The sequence below is a fragment of the Lissotriton vulgaris genome, chromosome 3_1, assembly GCF_964263255.1.
Source record: "Lissotriton vulgaris chromosome 3_1, aLisVul1.2, whole genome shotgun sequence".
NCBI classification, from domain to species: Eukaryota; Metazoa; Chordata; class Amphibia; order Caudata; family Salamandridae; genus Lissotriton; species Lissotriton vulgaris.
Genome location: NC_141689.1, coordinates 980,465,267 through 980,490,501, shown reverse-complemented (window position 1 = coordinate 980,490,501; position 25,235 = coordinate 980,465,267). Strand labels below are relative to the sequence as shown.

The following is a 25,235-nucleotide window of genomic DNA, read 5'->3' as shown; positions in this document are numbered from 1 at the left end:
AACCAGTAACAGAGTATAATGATGATGTTCAATTCAGATTAACGGTTATACCTTTGACTTCTGAATAGTGGTGAGGGATGGCATTGTCTTTCTGAGAGCCCTAACGAATACTCCTTCTATTTTTACTCGTGTGATTTTCTGTTTCTCACTTAGTTGCTCTTACATGGCTGAACCAAGGTACACCCTAATTTATTCATGTAATGATAGTCATTTTCTGGCAGGAGACAGGCACCGCATGGCCAGTCCAAATTTGTTTTAAATACATTGTGGTAGCATTGTTATTTTGTAGGGTGGTATATGCTTAAGTGCTTTCACTGGACCTGGTGCAGATGTGTAGGGAAATGTTCAGTGGAATTGGCACAAAATAGCTGTGATATAAACTGGGCGTGACCACCCTGAGTGTTAATTGTGATGCATTGTGTTTACTTGTTCGATTAAGACCTGTCTTACAAAGATAAAGCACAGTCAAGAAACACCTTCCAGAGGAAAGCATGTTGGCATTGAATTATTTAAAAAGGGTCTTGACCATTGTTATTCATGTTTTTGTTGCTTTCAAAGCGATCATAATTACTTACAGTGTAGCAGTAAATTATTTGCGTTAATCACACTCCTCGAACATTAAAAAATACCAACGCATCTCAATTTTTATTTGTAATATATAGTAAAAGTAAAAATATTTTTTTAATTGTTTTTATACAGATTTAAAGTTTATGGAGAGCTGCCTTTACTTTCTGTCCGTATATCAGACCAAAAACTGAAAGCAATTATGGAATTAATTGACAGTATTCCAAAACCAGAAGCACCTCCTTCGTCTCCTCAAAAAAAACAGGTAGGTATTTTGCCAAACCCTTTAAGTACACATTTCATTGTTCTTTTTGTAACATAGCTAATTTAAAACCTGAATAAGAATCCTGTGACTTTTACAAGGGAGATACTCATCACTTCAATTACAGTGCACAACTTACTTTCTTTGTCAATGCATTGATCCATTATCACCCATTTTAAATTACTTTTACAGAAAGTACTTATTGTTAACATGTTGCCGCTCAATAAAGCCGTCCATATTCTGTAATTGGTTGAATACTTCAGTTTGGGGATCATGGGTGACAAGCATGTATGGTAGATCAATAGGTTTATGTTCCTGATGGATGCATCTATGAGTAGCCGGAAAGCCATAGGTTTAGTCCAGCTCTTACTTATTTCAGAACAATTAAGTTAACCTCATTAAGCTTAATACATATTAATGAAGTGATGCTGCACATATATACCTACACAGTTGTTATGTTTCAGATTACCTGCTACCTGGTGAAATGTGACTGTTTTATAACTTAGCTAATGATCCTCACCTTGTAATGTAGAATTTGTTTTCATTTTAGGGCCAAATATCAACAATTCTATCTTATTTGCCTTCATATGTTGCTCAATAGAAAGGCTATTGATCTTCAGGTCTATTTTATAAGTAAACTATCCGCCGTTTTCATGGCTTAGCTGACTTACCATTGATCGCCAGCTAACTTGAATTCACATTTACCTTAGCACTTGGCACATCCTTTGTCAGTTATGTTTTAACTGTAATGTCTTGAAGTTTTAGTAATCGTGCACATGTTGGCTTAAGTGGCTAAAATAAACTTCTGCATTGCCAAGTTTAAATATTGTATTTATTTCGAGTTACCATTGACCTACTTTGTATTCGTTAAATGTATTCCTCTGGTAACGTCTTTGGTATCACCCTCAAACTGGAGCAATATTTGTAATAGTGCTTCACTTATGTTTTTAAAGACCATCTCTCTTTTATTCTGGAATGCTATTACACGTTATACTACTTCTTCTGATACTTAATGCAAGTTATACTACTTTTTTTGAGGCATATACACTAAATTATTGATGCTAATACCTACATGTACTCGCGTATTCCTTACAATCCCTGCTGTTCCTCTTCTGATGTATAATTTTATATAAATTACCTTCATTGTGTGCGACATAAAAAGAAGCATGGACTGGAATGTGCCTCAGTCATTACCAATGGATGAAATTAATTTAAGCATTCCACTGATCACTTTTAATTTTTTTGTGTGATATTTAACTGTGAATTTTTGAAAGAGACTTCATGCCACAGATTCCTCATCTTTTAAATATTCCCAGGCGTCCAACTGGATCCAGAAACCTTTTCAGTAGTACCTCTGCATGCTGGTGGATGCTGCGGTGAGGCTTTGCACTGACACCGTCCTGACCGGGATATGATATACTCCTGTGTGCTGATGTAATTACCTTTTCTTTCCGCGCCGCAAGGCGCAGATCCGGAGCTACCTCACATTTCTGTGAGATCTTTACCTCAATTAAAGTCATAGTGTGCAAGAAAATTGTTTAATCCCAAAGACAATAGGTTTTAAACCCTGTAAGGAATGTCGCAAATAAATGTCTGACAGGTTCTCACTAGGTTTGTCTATGGTGCCTGGGGTTGATTCATGACTCTAAGACCTGCAGTGATTGTGCATTGATGAACCTGAAGGCCATCGGAGTCTGCAAGGCAAAATACTACATCGCCATGGTTAGATTTGGGGGTCTCTAGTTGGCACAGGTGGGTACTTGTGACAAATAGGGACCCTTGCCTCTAGTCAGGATAAGGGGAATAACCCCTGCTCACCCCCTTGGTAGCTTGGCACGAGCAGACAGGCTTATCTCAGTGGCAGTGTGTAAAGCATTTGTGACCACATACAGTAACCCAGTGACAACACTACAGATGGACACCACACACTGTTTTATATAAAAAATAAGTATACTTTATATAGAGTTACCACAAGACCATAAACAACAAAAATACACAATACTGTTACTTTAAGATGGTAGATTTAGCTTAGTTCAGTTCAGTTCTTAAGATGCAAGACTTTGCGTCAATGTACCTTAGGTTGCGTTGCGCTTCCACGACAAGCAATGTTGCAGCGAGGGGAATGCGGCAAAGTTCAAGTACAAAGAAATAAAGACGTGAAGATCTTCCAGATGCAGCATGCTTCTCCAGGGATACGAGAAGTTCTCGGTTAGATGCGTGGACTGCAGCGGTGACACCCTTGTTCCGCGATGCGACGGCAGCATCTCCACTTGTGACACTCTTCTACCACGATGCGCGAAGCTTCCACACGATGCGACAACTACAGCGGCGACATCCACGATGCGACGGCAGCAGCTCAGACGGCGCACATCTGAAAGAAACACGTTAGTGTTAGATTCCTTACCTTAGAATATCCCCAGGCGTCAGTCTGGATCCGGAAACTTTTGCGTAGCAGTACCCCTGCGCGTCGGTAGGCGTCGTCTGCAGGCGTCCCCTTCGGCTCCGCGTCCGTCGTCGGCGTCGTGCGCCGTGATGACGTCGCTGGAGTATATAGACGCCGCCTCCGCGCGCTGACGTCAGTTCTTCTTTTTTCCGCGCCAGCAAGCGCAGATCCGAAGAGCAGTACTCCGGTCTTTTCACCAACTTTGTTTAACTCTATTACTCTTTTTGTGCCTGGTAGGATGCCCGGTTTCAAGAATTGTGACGGGTGTGACCGGACGATGTCGTTCACGGACCATCACCGACTCTGTCTCCGGTGCCTGGGCCCCGACCACGACGTGGACGCCTGCGTCGACTGCCGGGCCCTCACTAACAAGGCTAGACGGGAGCGGTCCCGCAAGCTGCTTGAGCTCCGGGTGTCGGCCCCGCGTCAGGAACGGTCTCGGTCCCGCCGGAGGTCCAGGGAGCGTTCGAGGGAGCGGTCGCGGAGCCGCGCCGAGCGCTCCGGAAGTCGTCACCATTCGTCGGGCTCATCAGGTAAGAAACACAAGAAGTTGGGGCGTCGTCATCGTACACCCGACGCTCGCGTCGCGACGCGGCCGGGGGTTCGGGTGACCCCAACTCCGCGGCTCCGCGTGAGTCGCCGGCGTGGCCTGCCCCATACCCTCCGGTCCCTGGGCACGGTGCGACGCCTGAGGAGATTGAGGCGTTCCTCATGGCCATGAGAGCGCTCAGTTCTCCGACGGGGCCTACGGCACCTTCGGGCCCAGTGCTACCGTCCGAGGGCCCTGGCGGGTCGGGTGTCCCTGGCTCGACGCCATCGGGTGCTCCGGGCTCGGTGCCGCCGACGGCTCCGACCCCGGCGCCGCAAGGGCCTTCGGGGTCGACGCCGGCTGGCCTGCCGGCTGGTTCGGCGCCGATTCCATCGGGGTTACCCCCGACGCCGCCCCCGCGCGGCGCCGGTTCTCCTGTGCCGGCTTCGGCCGGCGCCGGGGGTCCGGCGCCGGCTCCGGGCGGCGCCGTCCCCATGCCCTCCCCGAATCCGGACGCGGAGTCGGACCGGCGTCGATCGACGCCGGGTTCGACGCCGATGGGGCCTGTGAACCCCGAGGAGCTGGTCTACACCGTTGACTCCGAGTATGGAGATGATGAAGAATACGGGGAAGGTTGGGAGGGGTCTGAGGAACCCTATGTCAAGTGAGTGCCAGTATGACCCGGACTGGACAGGTGATTTGGGGGATGCCAGTGGTCTGGACGATTCTCCTAACCCTGGTTTTATCTCTCCTCCTTCTGTGGAGTCGGTGGAGGGAGCTGCATATTCAGTGGTGCTGATGAGGGCTGCCAAGGCCTTACACCTTGAGCTCCCCGTCGTGGCCGTGAGGCCTAACATCTTCACTGAGGTCTTCAAACCGCAGTCATGCCCACAGGAGCCTCTGCTGCCGTTTAACGAAGCCTTGTCAGACGTTCTGTTGGGCACGTGGTCCAGGCCCGCTTCAGGTTCGCCTGTTGATCGGAACGTGGCCAGACGCCACCGTCCTTGTCCGGACGACCCCAAATTCCTGTCCGCCCATCCCACTCCCGAGAGTCTGGTGATCCAGGCCTCTACCTCCCAGTCCGCATTCCCGTCGGCCCCGCCCGATCGGGAATCCAAGAGGTATGACCAATATGGCAAGAAGGTCTTCTCGTCCCTGAGTCTGGGACTGCGGTCTTGCAACACCGCATGCCTCTTGGGCCACTACACCCACTCTGTGTGGGACACGGTCGCGGAAGTGCTGCCAGAATGCCCCATGGAGGTGCGGGCGAAGCTCGGCAAGGCTGTGGCTGAGGGCCGAGACGCAGCTAAATATTCAATACGGTGTGGTCTTGATACGACCGACTCGCTGGGCAGAGCTATGTCAACGACGGTGGCGATTCGTCGCCACGCCTGGCTGAGATCCGCCAACTTTTCGGCCGATGTCCAAAATGCCTTGATGGACATGCCGTTCGATGGCTGTCGCCTCTTTGGTGACAAGGCGGACCACGCGCTGGAACGCTTCAAGGACTCCAGGGTCACGGCCAAGTCCTTGGGTCTTTCGACCCAGTGCCAGCAAACGGGTTCGTTTCGCTCCTTTCGTGGCCAAGGAAGGGGCGTCCCCACACGTGCTGCTAGCCACGCGCCGCAACAGTCCTTTTAACGCGGTGGCGGCCGTGGAAACCGCCGTGGTGGCGGTCGGGGTCAACGGCGGGGTCAGGCCACACCTCCCCCCGCAGCATCTGCCTCCAAATCCTCCTAGTCCGTGCTTTCGGCCCCATGTGACGCCAGTGGGTGGCTGGGTTCGCCATCACCACGCTCACTGGCGAACAATCACGTCGGACAGGTGGGTGCTGCAACACGTCCGAAGGGGCTACTCCCTCCCCTTCGAGACCACTCCTCCAGCCATGCCACCGCAGAACCACCGTGTGTCGGGGGACCACTTGACACTTCTGCAGGAGGAAGTTACGGCCCTCTTGGCCAAGGGGGCCATCGAGCGCGTTCCTGGGCCAGAAGTAGGGCGTGGTTGCTATTGCCACTACTTTCTGGTACCCAAGAAGGACAAGGGGGGCCTACGTCCTATCTTGGATCTAAGGAACGTCAACGGCTTCCTCCGGAAGGAGAAGTTCAAGATGTTGACGTTAGCTCAGGTCTTTGGCTGCTGACCCACAAGACTGGATGGTAGCGTTGGACTTGCAGGATGCGTATTTTCACATCCCCGTCCTGCCGGCCCACCGGCGTTACCTGCGGTTCACGGTAGGCCAGGAGCACTTTCAGTTTATCGTGCTTCCCTTCGGCCTTACCAGCGCCCCACGGGTGTTCACAAAGGTGATGGCGGTGGTCGCAGCCCATCTGCGCAGGTTGGGGGTTTCAGTCTTCCCCTACCTAGACGACTGGTTGTTGAAGGCGGGCTCGCCCCAGACAGTCGTCCACCACCTTCAGATGACGGCAGACCTCTTGCACGACCTGGGGTTCTCCATCAATGTGCCGAAATCACACCTGTGTCCCTCTCAAAAGCTCCTTTTCATCGGAGCAGTTCTGGACTCGGCGCAGTTTCGGGTTTATCCTCCGGAACGGCGGGTCCGGGATATACAGGCTTTGATTCCCATCTTTCAGCCGCTATCCCGGGTTTCGGTCAGGTTGACGCTGCGGCTGCTGGGACTGATGGCTTCCTGCATCCTTCTGGTGCATCACGCCCGGTGGCGGATGCGGGCTCTGCAGTGGGACCTGAAGTTTCAGTGGGCCCAGCATCAGGGCAACTTGTCCGACCACGTCTTGATCTCGGAGGGCACTGCGAGACAACTGCAGTGGTGGCTTACGGACCGCGATTGGGTCAGAGGCAGATCCCTCTCCCTTCCCCAACCGGAGCACGTTGTCGTGACGGACGCGTCCCTCCAGGGCTTGGGTGGCCACTTGGGAGAGGCAGGGATCAGAGGCATCTGGTCTCCGGCGGTGTCCCGGCTCCATATCAACCTGTTGGAGCTGCAGGCGATTCGTCTAGCACTGAAGGCATTCCTCCCCTTTGTCAACGGGAGTGTAGTGCAGGTGTTCACCGAAAACACCACCGCCATGTGGTACTGCAACAAACAGGGCGGAGTGGGGTCGTGGACCCTTTGCCAGGAGGCTCTGCGCCTCTGGCAGTGGCTGGAACGTCAGGGCGTGACCTTGACGGTTGAACACCTGGCAGGCTCTCTGAACGCCAGGGCGGACGAACTCAGCCGTCGGTGCTCGATGGATCACGAATGGCGTCTGAACTCGGACGTGGCGCAAGGCATCTTTCTGCAATGGGGAGAGCCTTGGTTAGATCTATTCGCCACAGAAGAGAACGCGCAATGTCATCAGTTCTGCGCGTTGGAGTTTCCAAGACGGCACTCGCACGGCGACGCCTTTCGGCGCGAGTGGAGTTGCGGTCTGTTATACGCCTTTCCGCCTATACCACTTCTGCCCAGAGTGCTGAAAAAGATCAGGCGCGACCGGGCCCAAGTTATCCTTGTGGCTCCGGACTGGGCTCGAAGGTACTGGTATCCCGAGCTACTCAGCATGTCAGTCGGTCCCCCGATCCGCCTGCCCCTTCAGGAGGACCTTCTGTCGCAGCAGCAGGGGACGGTCCTCCACCCGAACCTGTCCAGTCTCCACCTCCATGCTTGGAGATTGAGCGGCGGCAGTTGAGGCCATTTGACTTGCCTCCTGAAGTCTGTGACGTTATTCTGGCAGCCAGGCGTCCCTCCACTAAGTCGGTATACGCCTGTCGGTGGAACAGATTTGTGGCATGGTGCACAGCAAAGGCTGTGGATCCTCTTTCTGCCCCTCTTTCCGAGGTTCTTCTGTTTCTTCTTTCTCTTGCCCAGCAGGGCTCTGCTCTGGGCACTATCAAGGGCTACCTTTCTGCCCTTTCAGCCTTTCTAAGGCTTTCTGATCAGCCTTCTTTGTTCAAGTCCCCGATCGTAACAAGATTCTTGAAGGGCATCACACACATGTATCCACCTGTTCCGTTTGTGATGCCTCAGTGGGACTTGAACCTGGTTCTTACCTTTCTGATGTGTGCTCCCTTTGAGCCCCTTCATTCTTGTCCTCTTCGTCTCCTGACCTTGAAGACGGCTTTCCTGGTTGCCATCACCTCTGCCAGGAGAGTGAGTGAGCTCCAGGCTCTTTCTGTCCAACCTCCTTTCCTGTCCATTCATCCTGACAAGGTGGTTCTAAGGACTAGACCTTCTTTCCTGCCCAAAGTAGTTTCTGCTTTTCACATCGGGCAGTCCATCACCCTCCCCTCCTTCTTCCCGCCTCCGCATCCTTCAAAGGATGAAGAGCGGCTCCACCGTCTGGACCCAAAACATGCGCTTTCATTTTATATGGATCGCACACGCCAGTTCCGGGTGGATGACCAACTGTTTGTTGGCTACGTGGGTGCGAAGAAGGGACGGGCGGTGTGTAAACGAACCATCTCTCGGTGGGTCGTTCTGTGCATCAAAGCGTGCTACTCTTTGGCTAGGAAGGAGCCTCCTGTTGGGCTGAGGGCCCATTCCACTCGGGCCACGGCCGCTACTACTGCCCTGGGCCGGGGAGTCCCCTTGCAGGACATTTGCCAGGCTGCTACGTGGGCCTCGCTGCACACCTTTGCGAGGCACTACTGCCTGGACAGTCAAGTCCGGAGGGATGGCTTCTTTGGCCGTTCTGTCCTCCAGGACTTTCTGGTGTAGGAATGTATTGGTTCGCAGACCCACCACCGGGGTTGGTATTGCTGGGGTATCTATTCTAAGGTAAGGAATCTAACACTAACGTGTTTCTTTCAGATGAACAAGTTACTTACCTTCGGTAACGTTATATCTGTAAGAAACATTAGTTAGTGTTAGATTCCTTACCGAACCCACCCATCCTCCCCGTTCTGCGAACTGATACCTAGGGTTAAGGACATCCCTTTCAGGGCCCTAGTTTCAAATGGCACCAGTGTTGGTTCTCTCATGGCTCTGCGTTTTCTGGCGCGGAAAAGCTGTGTGCAAAGAACTGACGTCAGCGCGCGGAGGCGGCGTCTATATACTCCAGCGACGTCATCACGGCGCACGACGCCGACGACGGACGCGGAGCCGCAGGGGACGCCTGCAGACGACGCCTACCGACGCGCAGGGGTACTGCTACGCAAAAGTTTCCGGATCCAGACTGACGCCTGGGGATATTCTAAGGTAAGGAATCTAACACTAACTAATGTTTCTTACAGATATATCGTTACCGAAGGTAAGTAACTTGTTCTTCTCTGGGATGCAAGGCGCTTTTTCTTCGGTGCAGTGCGACAGTTTCAGCGGCGACACCCTCCTTCAGAGTTGCGACGGCAGGCACAGCGACACGCTCCGACCTCGTTGCGAGAGTCTTCTCTCGATGCGGTGCAATGCGACAGCTACAGCGGCGACACCCTCCTTCGGACTTGTGACGGCAGCAACGGCGACACGCTTCCTCTTTGTTGCGACACGCTTCTCTCCGATACGGTGCAGTGCGACAGTTCCAGCGGCGACGCCCTCCTTCGGAGTTGCGACAGCAGGCATAGCGACAGCGACACGCTTCTTCTCGATGAGTGGCGCTTCCAGCTCCTTGTAACACGCAGTTCCTCAGAAGGCCCAAAAGAGCGGAGCATGCACTTCCAAAAGAACTCTGGGGAGCTGGGGGTTGAAGGATGTTGTCCCTGAGACTTCAGCAGGAGGCAAGATCTTTTCCAAGCCCTTGGAAATCCTTCACAAGTTGAAAGCAAAGTACACAAAGTTCCTTTCTCCTTCCTTTGGCAGTAAGGCAACCACTGCAGGCCAATCCCCCAAGCAGCACTTCAGCTTGGGAATAGTCTCTCCTCAGTTTCTTCAGGTTCCTATCCTCAGTAAAGGTTTCTTCTTTTAGTCTAATGTGATCTAATTTCATGGGATCAGGGTCCCAATACTTATACCCCAAAATCCTTTGTTCTCTGAGGGGAGCGGGGCCTTTGCCCAGTCCAGACCAATTCTGAAGCACTCTGTTTACCAGACTTCTCCTTTCCTTTCACAGTGCAGGGCAGAAACATCAGATGCACCACAGGAGGTGGAGCCAGCATTGTGGAAGGCAAGTACAGTCCTCGAGCACTTTGTTTACAGGACTCCTTCTCTTCTTTCAGTGTGCAGGGCAGAGACATCCGCCGCACCCCAAGAGGTGGAGCCCGCATTGTGGAAGGCAGGCACAGCCCTATTCAAGGTTCAGGTGCAACTCCTCCCTCCCATCTAGATGCAGATCTCTCTATTCACCACTGGGCTGACTCATCCTGTCTCTTGGAATCCCCCAGCCCTGTCACTCACACAACCAGACAAGGGAATACACGACCTAGCAGAGGCAGGCTTGAAAGGTTAGACAAGCAAATACCTACTTTCTAAAAGTGGTATTTGCAAACACAGAATGCTAAAACCAACTTCACTAAAAGATGCATTTTATCATTCTGAGTCCAGGCATACTAAACTCGAATTTCTACCATGTTATCTGAGTCAGTTAGGTTTATGATCATGTAAATAATCTAACAGCCCATTCTGGCCTATGGAGAACACGTAGCCTTGCAATAGTGAACACGAAAATGACTGTAATTCACTATTAGGACATGCCACACACATCAGGGCTTGTCCTACCTTATACTTACAATGCACCCTGCCCTTTGGCCTTCCATAGGGGTGAGTGATATGAAGAAAAGGGAAGGTTTAGGGACTGGCAAGTGGGTGCACTTGCCCTGTCGGTGTGAGAGTACCAGACTTCACACAGGCTCTGCAATGGCAAACCTTAGACACATTGTACAAGGCTGCTTCTGTGGGTGGCACAACCAGTGCTGCAGGTCCACCAGCAGCATTTGGATTTACACGCCCTGGGCACACTCAGTGCCCTAGACTAGGGTCTGACAAGTAAACCAAATAGCCAAACATGGAACCACTGATTAATACATCAATTTACAATAGGGAGCACTTGCACTATGGCACTGGACAGCAGTGGCACAGTGCCCAAAGCATCTAATACCAACAAAAACACATGAGGCAACAGCAAAAATGGAAGGGAGACCCACACCAATGGTGCCAGGTCTAACAGCCGGGCACAGTGAGACTCCGGAACATGACTGGTCCAAGTCGAAGTGTCAGTCCCAGTACAGGGTCAGAAGTTGGAGAAGTTGATCTCACTTCAATCTGAGTTGTGAGGTAAATTGAGGAAAAAACACAAGGTATCTAAATGAAATTCAGCCCCATCCGGCTTCTGGCATACTCCTGAGAAGAAGCAAGGGCTTCACCATACTCCTCTATCTCACTGCCAGATTCGATGAACGTCCGACCCTATCCTGCAACTTGTCCTGGCACAACCTGAATTTTCGGGGCCATCAGCGTCACCAAGACATAGGGAAGCATTTTGCGAGGCCATGCACTGATAGTTCGCATCCGTACCAACTCCCTCTGGTGCGCCTTCGGGCCCCAAGGAGCTGGGAGTCCCTTTTTCTGGGATACCGCTGGTGGGTTAATCCATGGCACCAGTTGGACCCTTGGAGCCCATCACAACACCTCCTCTGGTTCCAATTCTGACTCTGGTGCCACACCCCAGGCAAGAGGCAGGAGTTTCAACACTGATGCAGATGCTGGAAGATGAGGTGCCTATTGTACAGTCTGAGTTTGTGCCGCTATGACCTAGATCGAGGCCATGCTCAACTTTTATGGAGCTCTCCCCCCACAAAGGGAGATCACATATCTCACATTCCTTGTTTGATACGGATTCAGACAATGATTAAGATGTGTGTGTCGAAATTGGGCAGCCATACTACGAAGAGAATTGGTACGATGACTTTCAACATGCCACTGATTCGGGGCTCCTCTCACCCCCTGGTGCTGCCACTGAGGAGAGTGCTTCTTATGCTTTGTGTATGCATAGGGGTGCCTAAGTTCTTGACTTCCAGCTCCCGACCTTAGATGCCAAAACAAATGCCCTAACTGAAGTTCTCCAGCCTGGGCAAACATCTACTGAGCCTCTCTTGCCTTTCAGTGAGGCACTTAAGACACCTTATTGCAAGCTTGGGCCAAACTTTGCTCTGGCCCCCCGGTCATCTACCATATAGCATGAAGCCACTGCCCTGCATTGTTATCTCCGCACCCCTTCACTCAAAGCTTGGTGGTGGTGCAGCCGCCTACAAGTCAGATGAACCTGAAAGCATTTCCGACTACTCTTAGTGAGTCAAAACAGATAGATGCTTTCAGGAAGATAGTTTTCTCTTCCAGCAGCTTGGCCCGCAGATCAGTAAATTCCAGCTGCTTCCTGGGATGCTAGTCCCATGCTTCCCAGTTGTCCCAGAATATCTCCAGCCTGTCCTAGCTCACACTGTTCAAGCTAGTCATGATGTGGCCGAGTTCACACCTGGCTGCTGTCAAAGGTTTTTCAGGTGATGTCCAGTCATCCCTCATGGACAAGACCTTTGACAAGACTCGCCTGTTTAGGAGATAACATTGATTTCACTCTAGAGCGGTTCAAAGAGAGCAGAGTCACAGCACACTCCCCGGAATTATCTGCCCAGTCTCGCCAGTTGCATCAGCCCTACTGTTCCTTTTGTGGTTTCAGCAGAGGTGTCCGGTACCACCAGTCAATCCAACCAAAGCAAAGTGCCAAGCCCACATGGTCAAGATCGTCAGATTGCTCAGTCCACTGCAACCCCACCTGCCAAACCCCTTTAGTGTTCCCTTAGTGGAGCATATCAATCATATGAGAGGCAGGATCCAACGTTCCTTGCTGGAATGGCAAGCCATATCTTCGGACAGGTTGGCCCGTCAATCTGTTCCGAAAGGGTATGCCTTACCCTTCCTTTCCACTCCATCTCACATTTCACCATCATCACGCCTGACTAAGGACCATCTGACTGGTTTATGGCAGGAAGAGCAAGAGGCCAAACGGGGCTCATCTATGTGGCTCACTATCAACATTTTTAAGTCATCCCCTGACTCTTTCTCAGACGCTTTCCTTCATCTGAGCCATTCTGGACACCATTGGGTTTTGAGCCTTTCCCCCAGGAAAATGGGATTCCGATGTTTCAGCCCCATTCCTCGATTTCAGTGAGATCGACCCTGAGGCTCACTGATGGTCTCATGCATCCTGCTGGTCAAGCATGCCAGGTCACACATGTGGCTTCTGCAATGGGACCTGAGGTCTCAGTGGACCCAACTTCCAGGGGACCTCTCCAACCATGTCCAGCTTTCAGAGGAGTCTACAAAATATCTGCAGTGGGTGTTGCTGGACCGCGATTGGGTCCACAGCAGATCTCTCTCCCTTACCCACCCAGGGCTGATAGTGGTGGCCAATGAATCGCTTCTGGGTTATAGCTGTCATCTGGGAGAGGTGAAGATCCGAAGCTTCTAGTCTCTGGTGGAGTCCCTGCTCTATATAAACCTGGAGTGGAGGGCCACCTGCTTAGCGTAGCAAGCCTTCTGTCCATTCATCAAGGGGATGCTGGTAAAGGTCACGTACAACACCACTGACATGTGGTACTGCAAGAAACAGGGTGGGGTGTGGGGGTCACGTACCCTGTGACTTAAGGCTTAGTATATCTAGACGTGGCTGTCAATGGCTTGCAGATCACAAATTGCAACTTCACCTGGAGGTGGCATAGTCTTTTCTATGTGTAGGCGAACCTTGGTTCAGTCTCTTTGCCACTCCTGAGAATATGCAGCGAAAGATCTTTTGTGCGTTGGAGTTTCCATGGCGCCTCTGGCTCTGAGATGCGTTTTGTGTAGAGTGAATCTCTGGATTCCTGGTTATTTTTCTGACAATACCTCTCCTGCCCCGTGATTTGAAGAAGATCAGGTATGACTTGGGCAAAATCATCCTAGTCGTCCTGTAGTGTATGGAATCCCAAACACCTGGGCATGAGCATCTCTCCTCCTTTCAGATTGCCCCGTCGGGAGGACCTCCTATCACAGCAGCGGGGCTGTGTTTTTCACCCGCACCTGCGCAACTTGCGCCTCCATGCTTGAAGTTTGAGCAGGCAAGTAGAGTGCTTTTGCTCTTCCTCCTGAGAACGTTGATGTCATCTTGGTAGCCAGTCGTCTTACAACAAATATGTCATCCGTTAGGATACGTTTGTAATCTGGTGCGCTTCAAAGTAGATCAACCCACTCCTTGCCAAGCTGTCTGAAGTTATGATGTTTGTTCTATTTCTTGCCCAACAAGGCCTTCCTTTTAGTACAATTAAAGGGTACCTGTTGGCTCTTTTGGCCCTTTTACGGTTGCCGAACCAGCCCTCGTTTTAAAAATCACCAGTTGTGATGCGATTCCTTAAGGTGTTGCAACACATGTTCTCAACCCACCCCCCACACCACCCATCACCGTTTGTTATATCTTAGTAGGACTTAAATCTAGTTCTGACATTCCTCATATGTGGGCCCGTTGAGACTTTCCACAATTGTTCTCTGTAGCTTCTAACCCTCAAGACTGATTTTCTTCTCTCCTTTGGCACCGCGGGTGAGTGAGTTACAGCCTCAGTCAACCCACGGTACACCACTTTCTACCTAGGAAAGCTGGTTCTATGTACTCAAGCCTCCTTCCTTCCGAAGGCTATGATTCCTTTTAATGTTGATCAGAACATCACTCTTCCGGCATTCTTCTCTCCACCTCACCCCTCTCAAGAGGAAGAGGAACTCCTCCCACTGGATCTAAAAAGGGCCAGCAGCAGCTACGCTGAATGTACCAAAGAACACGGAGTGTACAGTCTACCCTGTGTTCTCTGGTGCGACCAATATTAAACTTTATATGCTCCTTAAGTCAAATAGCACGGTCCAGATACACCCTGCACGAGAAAGGAACTTCAAGCTATCGCCCAGCAATAAGTGTTGGAATTCCTACTTTGCTCCACATGCTGTATGTGTCGCTGGAGTATAGACCTCAAGTAATACACTTTAAGTTGTTGACACAAATGTACTACACTCCAGCTCTTCTTCATAGTTTTGAGCCTGAACAGATTCCGACAAGTCTCAGATGTCTGCATACCGCCATTGACTTTCTCCATTTAGCATGTCATTGATTGGAAGTCCATAACTTCTGGCAGGACGTCTTTGGCGCAGTCTTTAAGGTTATTCAAATACTTTAGATCAGAACCTCCAAACTGCATTATTAGATCACGTCGCCAACATCCTAGAACAAATAGATGACTATCTATATTTCTCCTGTTACTTGCCAAATAACAATGCCCACCCCAAAACCAGGCTGAAAATAGCAGTATATTAAAGTGGCATTGTTTACAATTTCGCCACCCTTCATCCTGCCATAAACTTGACACATATGGGGCCCAACTCATGGCTACCCCTCTGATAACTAGCTGGCCATAAACAATACTTGTGAAGTGGGAGTTCAGGTGAATGCGTGAAGTATTACACCTCGGATCATTTTTGGTCATATCAGACAGGATGCAATGGAGGCAACAACTTAGTTAAAAATCTGTTACGGATGAGCTTAATTATGTGCCAAGATGTTGTGATTTCATTTATTTTTGTTTATTTGCATTTTGAACATGACTGGCTTATTTAAACACTTTATTGTTATTATTGGTACATTCATCATTATCTATGTTTTAGTACTGACTTATTTTGAAAATATGCATAGAAACAATTAAAAAAAAGATAATAAACAATGGATAAACATTAAGTGAATTGACACAGATGCGGACAAAAGAGAGGAAACACTTCTACGCCTCCACCAACAGAAATCATTCTCTGCAGCTAAAATGTAGTAGTTGTAGTGAGTAATGACATTGGAAAAACTATAAACAAGCAAGTTTGCAAAAAACACATGCATCTAAAAAGGCAAACTAGTTTCTTCGAACACTGTATTTCAGCAGAGGCTGATAAATCCAATTACTCTGCTGCACCATCCAAAGGTATCACATTGCCCTCAATTAACAGACACGTGTAAGAAGGTGATAAAGAGTGAGGAACACAATATGGATTAGTCATGAAGAACCTTAAAGGAAAAGCTTTCAGAAACGTGAACCTATATGCAATCTTTGTACTTAAGTGACACTGAAGAAGAATATACTGGATGTATTGATGTAATCATGCCTAATAGAGGCAGAGTGAATGCGTAAGAACCGATAAAAGAATTGTGGTCCATTGAACTTTGCAACTTCTGCACCTGAGCATATTCCTGGGCACCTGTTCCTAGAGATGGTAGAACTCTAGAAGTATTTCTGACATACTGAACTTTACATGGTTATATAGAGTTCTTGCCTCTGTGTTGTCGTAACAGTTCAGTAGATTCGCAGCTGCTTTGAAGCAAAAGCCTAGAGATCCCTGAACAAAAAGGGCACATGGGTAGGGAATGAAAGTGACTTATTGCAGCAAATGCAAGTCTCGGGGAGGACGAAAACTGAGATCCAATTCTTGGGAGCCCATTTTTTCAGCTATGTTTCTTTCAAATGTATTTGTTGCAAAGGTATGAGTTTGAGAGAAAGGTGGGCAGTGGTTTAATGTTTACATATTGTACCCAATAAATAAAGCTCAAAATGAAATGTAAGTACCTCATTAAACAACCAAGAAAAACAAAGAATTGTGGCACATTTCTTTTTGGTAGCTAGAACATGGAATAAATGGGTCCAGCAGGTAGGGTGTATTTTTTTCCAGAAGTTTTAGTACGCTTGTTTGGGTACCATCCTGTATTCTTCTTTTCTACAACAGAAGTGCAACTTGTTGATGTGTATTTTCTGTTCTTAACCTGTTAAGCGCCTATGAATGTCCAAAGGTCCAGTACATACATCAGACAGAATCAATGATTAATTAGCCACCCAGAGGTGCAGAAACTGCTCTAAAGACACCAAAACGACCCACTTAACAATGTAGGGTGGGAGAGAGTACAAAGGTTTAAGCAATTCCCTACCTGATGTTAAATTGTTTGCTTCTTTTTTGATTCAAAACATATTTTTTTAAGATCCAAGTAGAATCATTTTCTACAAATTTACCAAAAGGCCACAATGTGCATCTTGGACGTTATGGTATATTCTTGCTGCTCCTTTCTGTGGTATCATCATTGTTTGTTAGGCCTGGGGTCATCATTATATACTAATGTTGTTCGCTTAATTGTAGCATTTACTGACCGTTGATTTGGTTGTTGCAGTTTGAACAAAGAGAGCTCTGCTTTTTAACGTGCATATTTATATTTAGCTTTGTCTGTAGTTTTACTGAATCGAGCAGGTAATCTGCATTGCTGTTCTCAAATGAACACATTCTTGTGCCTCATTTGAGTTTTACCGAAACTACATGTTGTGCTCCCTTTGTCTCTATGATATTGCAGAGCTTCATTGGAAATATTGGTACTTCGTTAAGAACAGTATTTTTGGTGTGTGAAAATATTTTAGAGGTTCTATAGGTTGCTAACTAATCTTATTGGTTGGTGCTTTGGACTAGACTTTCATTTGTTCTTCTATTTCCCACATGTGGGAGGATTCATTAAGGTATATCAGTAGCAATAGAATAATCATCAGAACCACTGATAGCAATATCATTAGTTCATTGTTTATGCCTCTTTTTCAGTTAACTGCATAATGTGTTTGTTGTATCCTTTACAGACCCAGAAATCCTCTCTACTTGGTACACCACAAGGGGTATCCAGACGTCATGTCCTCATAGAGCTACCTTCATCCATTGAATCAGGTAAAACCTAATATTTGACCTTCCCTTTTGATTAATTGTAATATTAAAAGGAAATATATTTCTGGTCCATTGACACTTTTATAACTTAGTATCAAGAATGAACTGGACATAATAAATAACGTTTGGACAGTGTTGGGATTGCTTGGAACCCCTCAATACATGAAAAAATATTTAAAGGAGAAAGTATGTAATAAACAATTTATTTTCAGATTTTAATAAACTTACTAGAATATTTGCATTACTGCACTTGATTATAAAAAGACACTGCTTTTAAAAAGAGAGAGCCCAAATATAGGGGTAATTATAGCCCAGCAATTATATGAAAAACAGTGGGCCATAAGAGAAATAAAACCCACATAATTAAGCATTAATCCCTGCATGTCGGACCGGATTCAAGCCTTGTGACTCATGTCACAAGCTGATGTCCGTGATGGATGCGCACCTCGTGTGCCTCTGGTGCCTGGAGCGCCACCACGACCCGAAGTCGTGCTCCGACTGTCAGGCCATGAATCTGAAGTCTTTGCTGGAGCGGTCCCGAAAGCTCTTGGAGGCCCGGCAGTTGGCTCTGCGTCGTTCCTGGTCTCACTCGAGGGGAATGTGAGAAGTTAGCCTGGCATATGATGTCCACTATTCTAGTGGGCACCTTGCACCAGTCTAATCGACCCTTATTGATGGTGGTTGTAAAGTCAACCTTATAGACAAGCTATCCTAGTGGTAGCATGGACCAGCAGTCTTAGGCTAAGACTTCAGAGAGCATGTGAAGCAAGCTGTTTTACCAATTAAAATCCATTGAATACCAAATGAAAGGACACCACACAAGGTATACATAAAATATATATGTATTTATTCTAAACACAACCCCTCTGTACTCTTTATGAGGTCAGAGGTCAAAGTACATCACAAGTTACTCAATTAGCATACGATAAGTTGCACAAATACAGTTATGCCCTAGGGGCCTCACAAACCATAATCTAAGCAAGAGGTTATAAGAACCACGTGAGAGTTAGACAGCAGGCCTAGGGCCTGTAGAATCGCTGGGGCTACACTAAACAACCAAGGGTTAGGTAGTAGGGGGGCCACGTGAGACGCATGCAGTGTCTAAACAGTCGTGAGTTACCATTGATTTATAATGGGAAACAAAGAAGTTACAAATTTACTGTTTAAGGACACTTCCGGATGGACTACAATGAAACCCCTTTAGACTAGAACACTTCGAGATTCAAGACCCCCGGGAGCACCGGAGTACTTGTGTTACCTCACCCAGGGAAGCCGGGTGCATAGGTGCCTTTTGGTGTCAGGTTTCGTCGTTGTTTTCTATGAAGATCTGCAAAGAAGTGCTGCAGGCGACCAGAGGAAAAGCGTCCGGGTGGATCGGTGATGTGAAGAACCTGAAAGCAGAGGGGACAGAGTCTGGGTCACTAGCCAGTGACAAGGAAGGAACCAGGCGATTTCGCGTGCTTGCAGGTGAAGAAGGTGAGCTTGTCTCTTCAGCCACCAGGTCCAGGAGGCATCGACGATGGCCAGGCGCTGGATTCGAGCTGTCCCACGATGGATCTAGTTGACTGCGGTGTCGGTATCCGCACTGGACCCAACAAGCCTTGGCAACCGCAACCCACGCAGGATGTCGAGATTGGCTCTGTTGCAGACCCGCAAGATCTGTGGCGCTTCTCCTTTGAAGGGAAGCTGGAGCAAGCCTGGAGCAACCAGGAAAGCAGTTTAGTTAAAAAGAAAAGTCTTCAGGGGGCTCACTAGCCAACGGGCCAGGAACCGGGAATACGCGTCGAGCTGAAATGCAAGAACGGGCCCCACGCGGCACTCGTGGAGTGTGGAGGGCTGAGCTTCGGTGCAAATGGCGCTCGGGTCCGGGGGTTCTCGTACCCCAATGCACAACTGCGAGGGTACCTCGGTAGTCGAGCTGTTAGCAAAATGCAGGATGTCCAGGGTGTCCGGTCCCACGTCTCTCATGTCCGCCACGGGTCTCAGCTTTGCTGTGGATGTGGCTTGGAGTTAGAGAAGTCTGAGAGTCCAGTTCCTGTGTAGCTGAGTCTTCGGGTTCCGGCGGGAGCGTCGACAAAGCAGACAGGCAAGTTACTGGTGGTGCCTATTTGCACAGGGTGGTCGGTCTCTCCTTGACCACAAGGGAGATGTCTTCTGTCAGAATAGAATGTCGAAGGTCCAAGAGTTCTGTATCAAAGTTTCTTTCCAGGATAATCTAAAGTCCTGGGGACACAGCTCCTATACTTATACTAAGCTAAGGGGCTGGATTACCTGCCTAGGTCCCTCCTATGGGTGGACCTGAGAAGAGGGTGGTTACACCTTTTTCCCTTTGTCCAGTTTCACGCCAGAGCTGGGGCTGGAGTGCCCCAGCAAGTGGTTTGAACCGGGCTATGCATGTAGCACCTTGTGTGCCCCAGGCAGTGTCTAGATGCATTCACTGAATGCAGCCCTCCCTGCCCCAATACACATAACCCCTGTCTGGGGAGGTGCTGGCACCTCCCTGGACAGGAAACCTATTGTCCAGGCCGCCCTTGCCGGAGTTTCCCCCAGCACCAGGTGGTCAGACTCCTGTCTGTGGCAGAAGCAACCATTTTGTGATGCTGAGGCTCTATTTAACTTTAACCGGGTAAAGCAGTAACATTTATGTATTTTCCCTCTAGAAGGGTGGAATGCTACCCCCACCGCCAGAATTGGCGGGAGGGTAGTTTTCCAAACTGTTTGACACCTTACACGACATGTTTTGATAAAGCCAAACCAAAGTTAGCATTAACCTCGAGGATTATAATGCACTAAGGAGTATATTGTATGGCTATATCATAGAACAGCTATAAGGAGATGGTTTCGAAAGCTGCAGAGGGGCTCAGCTCATGCTAGGGCACCCTCTCACATAAAACCAAGCACTCTGCTTCCAGGATTGTCGAGGCCTACCATAGGAGTGTCTTATAGGTGTATATGTGTCTATATGTAAAGGTAGATATAGGTATACTATATCTAAGTAAGGGGTGATTACACCACCTTACCCAAGCTGAGTGATCAGCCTGTGGTGGCAGTTTGGAGGGCCAGCCAGGGGTGCCCTAATACATGCTGAAGCCCCTGGTAGGCCTTGGATGCACCTATGCCCTGGGTACCTATGGTACACTATACAAGGTCTCATAGAGGTGACCCAATACCCAATCTGGTATGTACCTAAAGTACATGGTATCAATTTATAGAGAGAACAGCTGGGCTGTGGGTCTGATTAGCAGGCCCACAGCCACACTAAAGTCGAAAAACCAGAGAATCACAGCAAAAAGTGGGGGTGACCATAAGAAGCAGACCCTACTCTCCTACAGGGAAGGTCTTGAGACCGGTTGTGGAGCCCCCACACCTCGTGTGAGTCTCTGCGCCCCTTGGGTAAGTCGAAGCACAAGAAGAAGGCGAAGAAGCACCTTCCCCCGGTCGGTCAGCTGATGTGACGCGGTACCTGGAGCGTTGTTGCTCTAAGGTTCCGTTTCCGGTGCCTGACTCATGGATGACTCTTAGTTTCCCCCTCTTTCTGAGCCGTGGTGTCCCCAACCCAGCTTCATACATTTTACGAAGCCCTCCACTATGTGTTTGCGCAGCACAACTCCGCTGGTGCGTCTTCGGGGCCCTCAGAGATGGTTGGGGGCCCTGGGCCTTCGAAACCCGTGGCACCGGCACTGTACTCTCCCCATGGATCCAGGCCTGGATCCGGATCGACGCCCATCGACTTTACTTGACCTTCCCTGGCGCCGATCCCAGCGCAGGCCATGCCCCCGGCGATGCCGTCCCAATCCTCATCCCTGAGAAGGACCCGGAGCCCGTTCGACGTCGCTTCCGACGCCTGAATGTACTTTTGTTCCCTTGCTCAGCTCAGGTGTTCCCTATCGCCCTAAGGGGTCACTGGAATTTTTTACCCACCAGCTAGATGAACTGGATTAGAGAGAGGACTTGGGAGACGCCAGTGGTCTGGATCCCTCCCAAGACCTTGGCATGCCTTCTACCCCTACGGTGGCTACGGAGGAGGGAGCGTCCTATACAGTAGTGTGCTTAGGAGAGCTGAGGCTTTGGGCCTGGAGCGCCCCAGAGTGGCAGTCAGGATTAACCCCCTGACAGAGGTGCTTCAGACAGTGGCAACTTCCTCTGAACCCCTATTGCCCTTCAATGAAGTCCTTCTGGGCATTTGGTCCAAGCCCAGCACAGGGGCTCCCGTGGAACGGACAATTGCCCGCCGCCATTACCTGGTTCCGAGCTATCCCATTTTCCTAACCCCCCCCTGAGAGCTTGGTGGTCCAAGCCTCTTCTTTCAAGGGCGCATTCCCTTCTGCAGCCCCAGATAGGGAATCCAAGAAGCTGGATCATCTTGGGAAGCGCATGTTCTCTTCCTCCAGCTTGGCGCTGCAATCTGTGAACACCGCATGCCTCTTGGGCTGCTATACCCATACAGTCTGGGATACGGTTGCTCAAGGGAGCCCTTCAGCGCTACGCCTGGTTGAGGATATTTGGTTTTTGGGGGATGTTCAGTCAGGTAGTGGCGGATAGAAGAGATGCAGCAAAACTCACAACCCGCTGTGCACTGGATACCACTGGCTCTCTAAGCAGAACGATTGCCACATCGGTAGTACTTTGCCGCTACGCCTGGTTGAGGATGTCTGGTTTTTCAAGGGATGTTCAGTTAACCTTGCTGGACACGGCGCCGCCTTTTTGGTGACAATGCAGATTCGGTGCTGGAGCGCTTTAAGGATTCTCGTGCTACAGCCAGATCCATGAGCCTCGCTGCGTCCTCCCGTCAACCACAGTCTGCCTTTTGTAGTTACGTTCGACCCAGTCCAGCCACCGGCCTTACCAGTGCCCCTCGGGTGTTCTTGAAGGTGATGGGGGTGGCCGCAGCTCATCTGCCCAGATCAGGCGTTCCAGTCTTCCCCTAGCTCAACGACTGACTATTGGATCTACGGCGGATCTCCTGCAGTCGCTGGGGTTCACTATCAATGTGCCGAAGTCGCTCCCTTTCATCAGAGCTGTCTGGACACAGTGCACTTTCAGGTCTATCCCCCCGAGCAGCGAGTCTGGGATATTTGGGCTAGGGTACCGATGTTTCAGCCTCTATCCTGAATTTCGGTGAGAATGTCCTTGAGGCTGCTGGGCCTCATGGCCTCCTTTATCCTGCTGATGGATCATACCACATGGCATATGCGGGCTCTGCAGTGGGACCTGAAGTTCCAGTGGGCGCAGCTTCGGGGGAATCTTTCTGACTACGTCCATATCTCGTAGACACCTGTGCAACAACTGTAGTGGTGGTTAAAGAATCAGGATTGGGTCAGAGGCAAATAGATTCCTCTCCCTTCCCCAACCAGACCTCACAGTGGTGACTGATGCATCACTTCTGTGATGGGGCTGCCACCTCGGAGAGGCGGAGATCAGAGGAGTCTGGTATCCGGCGAAGTCTGGGCTCCATATCAACCTGCTGGAGCTTTGGGCGATTCGCTTGGCACTGAAGGCATTCCTTCCCTTTCTCAACGGGAAGGCAGTTAAGGTGTTCACAGACAACACCACTGACATCTGGTATTGCAACAAACCGGGCGTGGTGGAGTCGTGGACCCTTTGCCAAGAGGCTCTTCGCCTTTGGACATGGTTGGAACATCAGGGCATTACCCTGGTGGTTCAACACCTGGCAGGTTCTCTGAACGCCAGGGCGGACGAACCCAGCCGCCGGTGCCTGGTGGATCACGAAGGGCGTCTTCACTCAGAGGTGATGCAAGGTCTCTTTCAGCAGTGGGGAGAGCCTTGGTTATATCTGTTCGCCACCGAAGAGAACGCACATTTTCATCAGTTCTGCTCGTTGGAGTTTCCAAGGCAGCACTCGCTCGTGATGCTTTCCGTCACAAGTGGAGCTGCTGCCTCCTGTACGCCCTACCGCCGATACCACTTCTACCTGAGTGCTGAATAAGATCAAGCGCGACCGGGTCTAAGTCATTCTTGTGGCTCCGGACTGGGCACGAAGAGTCTGGTACCCCGAGCTCCTGAGCATGGCCATCGATCCTCCGATCAGACTGCCCTTTTGGGACGGGTTGATCTTCTGTTGCAGCAGCAACAGAACAGAAGGTCCTATCCTAGACCTCAGGGCCCTTAACCGCTTCCTCCAGAAGGAGAAGTTCAAAATGCTAACCTTGGCTCAGGTTCTCTCTGCCCTCGACCCCGGAGATTGGATGGTGGCGTTGGACTTGCAGGATGCCTATTTCCTCATCCCCGTCCTGCCAGCATACAGACGTTACCTGCGGTTCACGGTAGGCCACAAGTATTTTCAGTTCACAGTGCTCCCCTTCGGCCTTACCAGTGCCTCTCTGGTGTTCACGAAAGTGATTGCGGTGGTCGCAGCTCATCTCCGCAGATCTGGGGTTCCAGCTTTCCCCTATCTAAACGACTGGCTGTTGAAGGCGGGCTTGCCCATGTCTGTCATCTCCCACCTCCATACTACGGCTTACCTCCTGCATTCGCTGGGGTTCACTATCAACGTGCCGAAGTCACACCTGACCCTTCTCAGTCATTCCCTTTCATCGGAGCTGTTCTGGTCACAGTGCAGTTTCGGGCCTATTCTCTCGAGCAGCGAGTCTGGGATATTTGGGCTATGATACCGTTGTTTCAGCCTCTATCCTGGATTTCGGTGAGAATGGGCCTCATGACTTCTTGCGGGTGCATCATGCCAGATGACATATGCTGGCTCTGGAATGGGACCTGAAGTTCCAGTGGGCACAGCATCAGGGGAATCTCTCCGATTACATCCAGATCTCGGAGGGAACTGCACGACAACTGTAGTGGTGGTTAACGTACCAGGATTGGGTCAGAGGCAGATCCCTCTCCCTTCCCCAACCAGACCGGACGGTGGTGACCGATGCATAACTCCTGGGAGAGGCGAAGATCAGAGGAGTCTGGTCTCCAGCGGAGTCCGGGCTCCATATCAACCTGTTGGAGCTTCGGGCGATTGGCTTGGCACTGAAGGTATTCCTTCCCTCTCTCAAGGGGAAGGCAGTGCAAGTGTTCACGGTCAACACAACCGCCATGTGGTACTGCAACAAACAGGGCAGGGTGAGGTCCTGGACCTTTTGTCAAGAGGCTCTTCGTCTTTGGACATGGCTGGAACATCAAGGGTGACCTGTAAGGTTCAACACCTGACAGGTTCTCTGAACGCCAGGGCGGATGAACTCAGCCGCCGCTGCCTGGTGGATCACAAATGGCCTCTTTACTCAGAGGTGGTGCAGGGTCTCTTTCAGCAGTGGGGAGAGCCTTGCTTAGATCTGTTTGCCACCAAAGTGAATGCGCAGCGCCAGCAGTTCTGCGTATTAGAGTTTCCAAGGCGGCACACGCTCTACCATGCTTTTTGTTGCGAGTGGAGCTGTGGGCTCCTGTATGTCTTTCTACCTGTACCACTTTTTTCCTGAGTGCTGAAGAAGGTCAAGCGAGCGACCAGGCCCATCTCATTCTTGTGGCTCCAGCCTAGACACGAAGAGTTTGGTACCCGAGCTCCTGAGCATGACCATCGATCCTCCGATCAGACTGCCCCTTCACGAGGATCTTCTGTAACAGCAGCAGGGGACGGTTCTCCACCCAAACCTGTCCAGACTCCACCTCCTTGCGTGGAGATTGAGCTGTGACAGTTGACAGCCTTTGAGCTTCCTCCCGAAGTCTGTGATGTCATCTTGTCAGCCAGGCATCCCTCCACTATGACTGTATACGCCTGTCAATGGTACAGGTTTGTGACATGGTGCATAGCAAAGGCTTTGGATCCCCTTTCTGCCCCTCTTTCTGAGGTTCT

At 50.1% G+C, this 25,235-nt stretch overlaps 1 protein-coding gene across 4 annotated transcripts in view; it reads left to right on the top strand.

Moving 5' to 3' along the window:
- VPS13A (vacuolar protein sorting 13 homolog A) overlaps positions 1 to 25,235 on the top strand; it is a 2,146,181-nt gene that overhangs the window by 474,725 nt on the left and 1,646,221 nt on the right. For all 4 annotated transcript variants that reach the window (XM_086961343.1, XM_086961342.1, XM_086961345.1 and 1 more), the window contains exons 23-24: positions 700 to 829; positions 17,344 to 17,428. In XM_086961343.1, the coding sequence (XP_086817469.1) occupies positions 700 to 829; positions 17,344 to 17,428 (215 nt within the window). The remainder of the gene's footprint in view (positions 1 to 699; positions 830 to 17,343; positions 17,429 to 25,235) is intronic.